The sequence below is a fragment of the Takifugu flavidus genome, chromosome 21 (genome assembly GCF_003711565.1).
Source record: "Takifugu flavidus isolate HTHZ2018 chromosome 21, ASM371156v2, whole genome shotgun sequence".
Lineage (NCBI taxonomy): Eukaryota > Metazoa > Chordata > Actinopteri > Tetraodontiformes > Tetraodontidae > Takifugu > Takifugu flavidus.
The window spans coordinates 7,197,096-7,207,852 of NC_079540.1; the positions used below are offsets into that span (position 1 = coordinate 7,197,096).

The following is a 10,757-nucleotide window of genomic DNA, read 5'->3' on the forward strand; positions in this document are numbered from 1 at the left end:
GGGCCACTTTCAACATAAGATCAAAGCCCCACTTCCAAGGGGCTTTGATCATAAAGCAGCTTTATGCTTGTACTGCTGCTGCCTCATATCAACTATTACAGCTTTACTGGTCCAAACGTTTGAAAGTTGAACAACCTCGTTCCAAGAACATAAAGATCCGTCCACCTCAAGACTCTCACCAACTGACCCGGTATCCCAGGTAAGGGGCATTAGTGGGTGTACGTCAGATCTGTGGGGCAGAGATCTGGTGGTGATCTGGTGCACGATGAAGTTGTGCACGTTCCTCAGGAATTTATACGCATAAAGTTAGTAAAATAAGTCACCAGATCCAGTCACGGACCACCGATACTGGATCAAGGACCAGTTGGTTGCAGGAATGTTTTCAGGATGATCCTGATCCAGCTGCTTTCAGCTTTGATCATAAAGCAACTTTGTGCATCAAGCTTCGTTCCGGATCCTTTACTGGGTCACTGGTCCAAACATTTAAACAGGGAGACGACAGATCCCTCAAAGCGCCTCAGTGATCCCCAACCAGACGTGACCAACTCGTTCCAGGTAATCGAGTTAAGGGGAGTATTAGTGGGTGTACCTGTGGGGCGGAGATCCGGAGGAGATCCGGAGATCTGGCGGAGATCCGGGTGTAAATTACACGTAAACGTCGAGGCAAGAAAGAAGGAACCAAAATTCATCATTTCCGCTACCTTCCATCGACTCAAACCCGCAGATCCCAGCTCGGTTCTGCTCGGTTCTGCTCGGTTCTGCTTCCCACCGTTGACTTCCCTCCCTGCTGGAACTGAACGGGTTTACCTGGGAGGAATCCCGGGAGGTGGCGGCTCCACAGGCCCCCCCTCCCGTGGGGGGAGGTGGGTCATTATAAGTGCCGACGCCCGCTGGTCCCTCTAACGGGCTCATGTGTCTCCTCTGAAGGTTCCTCCAGCCGAGATCAAGATGAACAGAACTCTCTTCTACCTGCTCGCAGTCGGACTCTGCTGCGCCATCGGTGAGTTTGGGTTTTCTTTGATCTCTTTGATCCGTTTTTTACGGATTTGGAAATGGACTTTTAAAAATTGCTGCTTCGGAAGAGTTGGCGATAAAATGTGCGTCTAGAATAAATGTCACATCCAGAAAAGATGCTTTTGTTGTTCTGAAATAGCATCTTCTCCCATTTCTCCCATTTCTCCCAACTTCTCCCGTTTTATGACGTTTTGCCTGTTTCTGGAGCCTTCGGGCACAAAACTCACCGAACAAGTTTCATTTGGATTCACACTTGTATCCTTTACGTTTTATAAATGTAAATGCAGCTTTTGCTGGGTGCGAGCTGGGGATTTTTGTTTGTTTTGTTCTTTTACTGCGTGCGTGCGCGCGCGCGCGTGCGTAAGGTGGGGTGTTTCTCACACTTATCTAGCGGCTGCGGATTCTTCATGCAGCAGTGTGATCTGATACATTACGATAATGAACCTTTAATGGACTTTTGTTTGACATGATTGGACCAATTATTTGCTGAAAGGGTGGTTTTGATCCGAGCAGCCCCCCAGGTCCAGTCCCAGTTTAGGGCGAGGCCGTCCGGGTCCTCGCAGACGTTCCTAAAAAGCTCAGTCGTGTCCCAACCTGCCAGCTGCTCCAGGAATTCCTCAGCCTGGAACATAAAGTGGGTCTGGACACACAGCCCCGAACTATTGTCCCGTTTCCTCTGTTACGTGACCGAGGCGGCTCTGGTTCGGCCCACGCCCTGACCGATATCCAGGATGTCGTTGATGACAAATGTGACCTCGAGAGGGAGAAGTCTTTCAGGCTTCTTGTTTTTGAGGTTTTTCCAGACGATAATTACACGCTGAAGTACACAAAGAACAGGAATCTTGTTGGGATCTGACTAGATCACACAGGTGATCTAGTCACCAACCTCCGCAGGACAAAGCCTGACAAGCCAATTCTTATTGGGGATTTTTAATTAATAATTGCTAAATTCTCCATTGTCTATTAGAATCTCTAACATTCTTTCAATCTCCATTTTTCATAAGAAAAAAAAGGATAGCAGGAAGTTTTCCAGGGAACTTGTCTGATGAGATTAATATTAGCAATGATTTTGATTACGCTACGTTGCGTAATTGAGTTGAGGCCTTTTGTAACCTGTGAAACGTGTCAGTAAATGTCTTTAGTTTGGATAAAAGAACCTTGTTGGAGTGAACATGACAACATCTGCACCTTTATTCCATTAAAATGTTCTCACTCTTCTGCCGCTTGGCTGCACCTGCGGTGAACCGACACTAGAGGGCAGCAACGTGCAGCGCTTCCCGACCAACTGGCGCGACTCCCAGTGTCACGTGCTGGTTTACTGGTCATTAGTGGTCATTTGTGGTCATTTGTGTGGTTAAGACGTTCACACCCGTTAGAACTGAAGAATCTTCTCCACTGATTCTCTGGAGTATTTAAATCTCATTTTTAACTCTCTAAAATCACATTTATTTGCGACGTGCCACATGAAACTGAGCTAAACTCTTAATTACAGTATAATTGATCCTGTGTGATCAATAACTAGTGAACACCAACGTGGTGGCCCCTGAGCAAGGTGCCAGGAGCCCCCAGATGTGGGGAGCAAAGGCTGATCCTGGTCCTCCCGACTCACCACATAAACATGGGGAATGTTCACGGGTGTGGCAGCAGCAGTGTCACATGACACATGATCACATGATCACATGATGATGCTTTTGTTCTGTGTGCGAGTGCGACGCCCAGTTGTGGTCAGGACAGGGCTGAATCACATATTATGATTTAGTTTGGACACACACACACACACACACACACACACAACACACACACACACACACACACACACACCCCACACACACACACACACCACACACACACACACACACACACACACACACACACCACACACACACACACACACACACCCACACACCCCCACACACACACACAGTAGAACTTGAGCCATTACATTGACTTTAACTGTTTTTTAACTGTAGTTGGTGCTTCTCTAACCCTTCTCCCGTGGTTCCATTTTCACCACTAAAGCTCCATTTTTGGAGCTCGTTTAGGTCACTGGAGTTTGAGTTGTGTTAAGATGCCACGTTCATTGAACCTGTTGACCACATCTTGTAAAGACGAGTTTAAAGACTCTGAATACAGCAGATGTAGAGCTAACAGGCTAGCTTTAGCAAAACAACATATAAGAGGCCAAGCGGAGCACCATCCCATCATTAAACCCGTGACTGGATTGTCACTATTTCCTTGTGGTTTGCATAACAACATCTAAAACAATGTTGTGTATGAGGAGGATGAGCAAATGTCTTTTGTCTCACTAACAAGGCGTAAACCACCGACCAGTGCAACAGGATTCTGGGCTGGTTCCTGCGTCAGAGGCGTGTTCAGTCTCCCTTGAATCTCAGATGTCATGTTGACATTAATTCCTCGAGGTTTTCTCAGCAAACATCCGGTCGCTGGCAGCGTTGTGTCAAACGCCGCCACAGATTCCTCACAACTAGTCTATTACTACTTAATCAGGATGAACCCAGCACTGCTGTGTTCATGGTTAAGACTGAAACTGGTGGAAAGATCTTAACTTACACTTGTAAAAGGTCATCGTCCTCTAGTCCAACCTGTTCAGGAATCATTCTTGATGATTGTTTTTTAATATAATGTTAATTTAAATGTGACTCTTGTGCCGTGCTAACGTCTCTGAGCCCTCTCCCCCTCCACCCAGGTCAGGGCCTGCAGTGCTACAAATGCGATATGGGCTTCTGGTCGCTGTGCTACACCACAAAAGTCACCTGTGGCGCAGGCGAGTGGTGCTTCAGCGGGGTCGGGGAGGCAGGTAACGCACGGCGTGGGGGGAAATATGCGTGGCGTGATGTGCAGCGCTTACAGCGGCGTGTCCTGTGCTCGCTCCCCTGCAGCGAGCTTCGTGAACATCATCAAGAAGGGCTGCCTGGCCGCGGCCGAGTGCAACAAGACCGTCAACGTGAACTTCCCCCCCAGCAACACCAATTCCACCGTTTACACCATGACCGAGACGTGCTGCAACACCGACCTGTGCAACGGCGCCCCGGGGCTGCCCGGGGGGTCCGGCGTGGGCGTGGCCTTGGCCACCATCGCTGCTCTGTTCCTGACCCGGGTCCTGGGGTGAAGCCCACAGAGGAGGTGGCGCAGCGCCGGAACACACGGGGGGCGGGAAGCTCCGGCGTTCCGCTTCAGGCCCGTCTGAGCCGGCTGCCGACCCGTCCTGCTGCTTTGGGGTCACAGCCTTTATTGTTCAAATACATCTGTTACAATCTTAAAGGTGGATTCTGGTATTTCTTCCTGTCATTAAACACTTAAGCTTAGTCACATCGACTCCGTAACACAAAAATGACGTTAATCTATGACCTTTGTGACGACTTTAAAGCTTTCTGACGTTTTATTCATGTTTCTTTCATGTTGTAATTGGCTGGTTAACGTGTGTTTACGGCGTCTTCCTGCATGTCTGCTGAACGTATGTACGGTGAATCTAGAGACCATGGGTTAAAGGTGTCTTCTCCATAAATCAAGTATTAGATGAGTTTGAGACTCCTGAGGCTGTTTGGGTCAAACCCAAGAAAAACCATAAGACAGGGAAAAGGGAAAAAGGGAAAAAAGAAAAGGAAAAAGGGGAAAAGGGAAAAAGGGTTTTCCATAAATTGGCCGCGTTGACGTGAAGAGAAATAAACACGAAACGAGGGAAACGTTCTTCTGTGTCGTTTCAGTTCTTTTTTCTTTTGACATCATTCTGCTACAGAAGACAGAAGCTGTTGGGGGTGTTGTCAGCCACCTGAACAGGTGAAACAGGGTGTGGAGCCTCAGGAACACAATGCTCGCCGCTCTGCCCTCAAATCACAGCTGAGTTTCAGTACAAGCTGCAGTTTCCCCGGTGAAAACGTCTTTTTTCTGTTTCTATCAAGTAGGGGAACATTTTCAATCCTGACATTTGTCTGGAACAGCGGCGTTAATCATCTCTTTGATCTCTTTGAAGTCTCAGGTGGCTGCTGAGTCAAGCGTCAGGTATTCTCATAAACACACAGACCGATGTCGTCACTTTTGACCATTTTCAAGAGGATAAAAAGACAGGAAGAGGAAAGTTCCGTTAGAAATTTGAAGTCAAGGCTTTTTATAGATGGAGACTGATACAATTATATAAATGTTCACTACAAAACATAAAACAAACCAACCATAGACATATATTCTCATTTCAAAGTCACCTTTTGTGTTTTTAAATTCATCTTTTCCCCTCCCGTCCTGAATTTGACCGTCTGTAAATTTCAACACGTCTGATTTCCTAAGCAGCAGGTGCGTGTCCGCTCCTCCTCTCCTGACAGAGCTTATATCCAGATATTGACACAACCGCTCAGAATAGAGGAGGACATCAGTCGTTGCTCTGCCTTTCAGCCATTTATTCACCAGCCTGAAACATCTGACAATTTTGGGTGTTTAAAGCAACTTTTGAGGCTCAAATAAAAGTGTTTTGCAGCCCGACACGGGGGGAAGGACCCAAATCTCCCTCAGTGACATCACACTTCACATTCACATTCCTGAACATTTTGACTAACACAGGGACAAAAGGCAGCAGCAAAACCCTCCCTTCACTTGTCTCCTATAAATGTCGGGCTGTTCCAGACCACTGGCTCAGTCTGACCAACACACAGCATCTCAGCACCTGCTTGGAGGATCCAGAACCTGACAAAGAGTCCAGCAACACAAGATGGCAAAGATCCTGAGTGCCGCCATCGTCGCGGTTGCATTGTTGGTCGTAGGTAAGATTCCGAGATATTTTCTCATCTGTAAATGGAGCGTTTACAAATGTGTGTTTGATCTGACAAAGGAAATTCTCCTAAATAGACGTCTGACAGCTTTTCCACTTCATTTAGCTTTTAGAGCCTTTTGCTAAAATCTGAAACTCAACATTTTCGTCAGGTCACGAAGGAATAAAACAGTTGATTAAAGCCTTTAAACTGAGGCAGCTCATTTTCTGACTCTAAAGTGAATATTGCCTTTAACGTTCCCCATTTCCTTTCTTTCAGTCAACTCGCTGACGTGCAACCAGTGCAAATACGGCTTGGCAGGGTTCTGCCTCAGCAATTCTGAAGTGACGTGCTCGACCAATACCAGCGTTTGCTTCACTGGAAAAGCGAGTAGGTGGCCGCTCGATCCCTCTGCCTCCTCCACTCAGGCAGCTACACACTAGCACACCCAACATGGGACCACCCTCACACCATCTGCATGGCTTTGCTCCACAAACATCCTTTTCTAGCTCACGTGTGAATTCCCGTCTTTCCTCCCCAGCGTTCCCATCCGTCTCCAGCTCCGTGGGCTTCAACACGCAGGGCTGCAGAGAGCCGACCGGCTGCAACACCACCACCAACGGAACCATCCTGGGGGTCACCTACGAGACCAAACTGGACTGCTGCTCCACAGACAACTGCAACCCGGTGACAGTCAGCGGCGCCCCGGCCACCAAGGTGACCTTGGCTGGCATCAGTGGCGCCGCCCTCTTGGCCTGTGTGTGGGGAAGCATGATGTGAAACATGAAGGGATTCTTCCTGCTGCTCTCGTCCAGATCTCAGGGGTTTAAAAGTCACAACACTTCACTTTAAAATGATATTTTCCACTGGACAATTGACCCAGTTTATGGTTAAAGGATTGAAATCTGTGATTGCTGAGACATTTCTGTGCCTGTTAACTCACACTGTCCTTTTTCAAAACTTGTTGCTACACAATAAAAATTATTAAATGAAAAAAGGAATTTGCATCAACTGTCCTCTTGAATTTTATATCGTGTTCTCGATAATAAAAGTGGATAGAATTAAAACTAAATTCAGGCTGGCCTCCAAAGTGTGTTGTGTGCTCTTGAGCAAGGCAGAGAAATAACTGCATCATGACATTTGGTTTTTTAAAGAACCACACTGAAACCCAAGTGATGAACTGTGGGAATGCTGGAGGAACCAGAACAGCTGGTTTAGGGTTTGGTTCCAGCTTCAGGAGGTTTCAATTGAGAGAGCAGGAATGTTCCTCTCATTGCGAGACAGAACTCAGGATGCACATCTGAAAATCCAAATCAGGTTTTGAGCAGCGTAATTCCACAATTTAGAAACGGAGCCAACGACATCGTGACGGTCATAAAGTAAAAGTATATCAGCTGTCCCAGCCTTTATTTGTCCACATTAGAAGATTAGTGCTATTTGCTTTGTGTGTTTGCTGTAGTGTAACTTCTTTGGTAAAGGTGGAACTAACGACGACCACTGTTGACCCTTCTCAGTCTGTTTGATCAATGGCTGCTTGTTATTTGGTGCTTTACATTTATTCGCTGTATGTTTTGATTTTGAAGTGCAGGAGTTGCTCAGGACACTTTTCCTGTAGTTGGCAGTAATGGTGGCTGGAGTTCTGTCTAATCTGCCGTCTCCTCCTGGCCTTCAGCAGAGGGTGGAACAGGCGAGCCGGCAGCAAAGCTGCAGGAACAAGACAAACCGGTTGATCTGGAGGTCCGGAAGACACAGAAAACAGAGAGGGAAGAGAAGGAGAAGAGAGAGAGAAGGGAAAAAGCACACAAATGGTGCACTTTGGCTCAGAAAATAGTGCCCATTTCAGTCTGTTGGCGTCATCAAGCCGGAGAGTTGGGGCTCATTTGTCTGTTGCTCTCACAGCACCATTTAAACAGATTCAATTTGATTGTTTTTGATCCTCGCAATCCAGATAAATTTCTGCTTTGGCTCCGGATTTGAGCAGGAATGTGAACAGGAAGTATCGATGTGATTGTGCAAATGTGATGTTTTATGAGCTAACCGCAGTTTCCTGATTAGGAACTTCTACCTGACACTCCTACCACCCACTGTGGGGTATTTTTAGATTTTAGATAGTGTTTTTATCTGCTTTTATTTGTTTTTTTAGTTTACCTTGTGAAACACTTTCAAAATCTTTTGGTTTTTTAAAATGTGCTTTATAAAAAAAGTGGATTGGGTATAACCTTATACTGTGACTTGTTACTCTAAAGAAATTACTCTAAACTTTGACGTGTGTGATTAATCGAAGATTTGTCTGTCAATCAATTCTGTCCCTATTTGTTCAGATTTATTTACTAGATTTGTTTAACATTTGATGAGTTTTAGTTAAACTAGTTTTAAAGAGTAATCTGTCACTTGTGTGCCTGAATCAGCTGATTGTCTTCACCAAACCTTCTTTTCATGATTCAACACCGTCAAATTAAGCAGAGATCAGTGAACTGCAGTCGTGTGAGGATCAGACCAAGACCCCAACCTGTGCCCCAGCTCTCCTCTGAGCATAATAGACAGATCAGTCTTAAAGCCCAAGCTGAGTCTTTAAATCCAGCCGTCAGCCTTGATTGGACGATTTTTGTTGTTCACAACGGTTGCTATTTCAACCATAGTGTCTTCTACCAGTGAGTGACCTCACAACAAGTACGACACTGACCACCGCCTGCCCCATCATCCTGTGGTCACCAAGAGCAAGGACACAGGTTGGGGAGGCAGGACAACATGTGCTGTCTCGCTTTGTAGGACATCTCTCACTAGGAAACCCCCCAAACATCTGAAACACCAGTCTGTCCTTGTTGTGGTCACAGATTGTGGTCTTGAAGCACCCCAGACATCAGATTGTAGGTTGGTGATTATTTCACTCCACAAGGAGTAAAGATGCCTGTTGTGCAATCACATCCCACAATTGGCCACGACAGTCTTAAGGGTCTGTTGGGTCAGAGGCGGGTTAGAGCTGTTTAGTCCGATCCTGTCGGGCTTCTCTCACTCTTGGCAACAAGTGATGATCAGGCTGCAGGGTGTGTTTAGGGTGTGTGTAGTTTCATACTCGCATACTTGTGAACGACAAATAAAATTGTGTTTTCTGAACGTGGCACAAGCCCAACCTAAGATAAGCTGGGAGTTTACCAAGCAGAGCTATGAAGACGTTGAAGTGTCAAAAAAAGCCATAGGTATGGATCGGCCACACATACACACACATCCATTCATACGTATTAATACATGTGTATAAGGTCATTGTACACACACATCTGCCCCAGTGGCTCCAGAGACACGTGCATTCATGCCCCTTTGCACTGAGACTTGTGAACATCAGTGATGATGGTAATAAGAGCCACTTCAGCACTGAAACCAAGCAGCCACAATCAACCAAATCTGCCTTCAGCCCCCTGTGAACCTTTCACAAGTGTGACACTGCAGCCACAGTTTGTCATTAAGATCGCTTGTGTGCTAAGAACGTGTGCCTGTGTGTAATGTGTGCACGTTTAAGTCTGTAACTTGGTGTACTGGTTAGTCAGACCAGGACACTGTAACCCCACTACGCCAAGACGTAAGGGCCAACCGGCCAGTGGACAACCACAGTCCCTCCCCAGGGCAGAACAACAGAGGACGACTGAAGACCCCCGCCACCTCATCAGGAGCATGCAGGCGTTGTAGGGGGTCATACAGGAACGTGGAGGCCACACACAAATTGTGACTTGTTCTACGGATATGACGTCAAAGTTCCAAAACCAGACCTCCATGGGTCGATAAATTGGATCTCCATTGATAATTATTGTGATTTTGTTGTGAGCACATTCAACTATATAAAGAATCAAGTATTTACTCTATCTAGTATGTTATTTTAGTGTTCCCTTTATTTTTTTAACAGTGGGTAAATGTGTATAAGGTCCATAAGGACCTCGCGAGTCGCCCGCAGGCTTGTTGTAAAATGAGCTCAAATAGCGGCACTTCTCAGTGAGCTGCATCTATTTATTTTATTATTTCTATTCTTGTTTAAATCACACCTACATGTGAACTGGAAATGACAATATATTATTATTTTTTGCACAACAGTGTGCTCGAAGACAAAGGGAACTGATGTAATCGCCGCCCTCTCTGATGTTCAACGGCAGGCATCTACAATGGTAAGAAGAGTGTCGCGATGTCCGTGAACTTGGCCGACCTGTTGGACCGTGAACTTGGCCGACCTGTTGGACCGTTAGTCTGAGGGTTCTGCCCAGGATCTTAGCTGTTCCTAGGACTGCGCGCTTCTGGACAGATCTCTGATGTGGTTCCTGGTATCTGCTGGAGCATCTGCTCAGCTTGGGTGTTACTGCCCCTAGTGTCCCCATCACTACTGGGACCACTGGTGCCTTCATACCCCACATTCTCTCTATCTCCTCTTTCAGCCCTTGGAAGTTCTCCAGCTTCTCCTGTTCCTTCTTCCTGATGTTGCTATCACTCGGGATTGCTACATCTATCACCACCACTGTCTTCTGGTGTTTATCTACCACCACTATGTCAGGCTGGTTGGCCACCACCATCTTGTCAGTCTGGATCTGGAAGTCCACAGGATCTTGTCCTGCTTGTTCTCCAGCACTTTTCTCCACCTGGACCCTGGGACCTCCAGTCCATACTCAGATGTTCCTGTCCACTATGCCAGCCACCTGGTTATGCCGCTCCATGTATGCCTTGCCTGCTAACATCTTGAATCCTGCCGTGACATGCTGGACTGTCTCAGGGGCGTCTCCACACAGCCTCCACCTGGGGTCTGGTCTGGTCTGGTCTGGTCTGGTCTGGTCTGGTCTGGTCTGGTCTGGTCTGGTGGACCCTGGCCTCTATTGCTCTGGTGCTCAGGGCCTGTTCTTGTGCAGTCTTGAGAGCCTCTGTGCTCTCTTTCAGTCCGGCCTTTTCCAGCTCCTGGTAGGTTTTCTGGATATCAGCCACTTCCTCAATTTGTCGGTGGTCCATTCCATGCAG

The 10,757-nt window shown here is 46.9% G+C and overlaps 2 protein-coding genes across 2 annotated transcripts; both read left to right on the forward strand.

Moving 5' to 3' along the window:
* The first annotated feature begins 841 nt into the window (after positions 1–841).
* Positions 842–4,722, forward strand: spaca4l (sperm acrosome associated 4 like). The gene is made up of 3 exons (XM_057020792.1): positions 842–1,000; positions 3,722–3,832; positions 3,915–4,722. Exons 1-3 carry the CDS (start codon positions 949–951, stop codon positions 4,142–4,144), a joined length of 393 nt encoding a protein of 130 aa, XP_056876772.1. The 5' UTR covers positions 842–948; the 3' UTR covers positions 4,145–4,722.
* An 805-nt stretch (positions 4,723–5,527) lies between these two features.
* lye (lymphocyte antigen-6, epidermis) lies at positions 5,528–6,772 on the forward strand. The gene is made up of 3 exons (XM_057020791.1): positions 5,528–5,783; positions 6,051–6,161; positions 6,313–6,772. The coding sequence occupies exons 1-3, from the start codon at positions 5,732–5,734 to the stop codon at positions 6,549–6,551; spliced, it is 402 nt and encodes a 133-aa protein (XP_056876771.1). The 5' UTR covers positions 5,528–5,731; the 3' UTR covers positions 6,552–6,772.
* The last annotated feature ends 3,985 nt before the right edge of the window (positions 6,773–10,757 follow it).

Bases quoted from the DNA above. Each gene is read 5' to 3' on its own strand.
- spaca4l (XM_057020792.1), top strand. From the start codon at position 949: ATGAACAGAACTCTCTTCTACCTGCTCGCAGTCGGACTCTGCTGCGCC. The intron at 1,001-3,721 runs GTGAGTTTGGGT...CCCTCCACCCAG, and splicing joins CGGACTCTGCTGCGCCATCG to GTCAGGGCCTGCAGTGCTAC. The intron at 3,833-3,914 runs GTAACGCACGGC...GCTCCCCTGCAG, and splicing joins CAGCGGGGTCGGGGAGGCAG to CGAGCTTCGTGAACATCATC.
- lye (XM_057020791.1), top strand. From the start codon at position 5,732: ATGGCAAAGATCCTGAGTGCCGCCATCGTCGCGGTTGCATTGTTGGTC. The intron at 5,784-6,050 runs GTAAGATTCCGA...CCTTTCTTTCAG, and splicing joins GGTTGCATTGTTGGTCGTAG to TCAACTCGCTGACGTGCAAC. The intron at 6,162-6,312 runs GTAGGTGGCCGC...TTTCCTCCCCAG, and splicing joins TTGCTTCACTGGAAAAGCGA to CGTTCCCATCCGTCTCCAGC.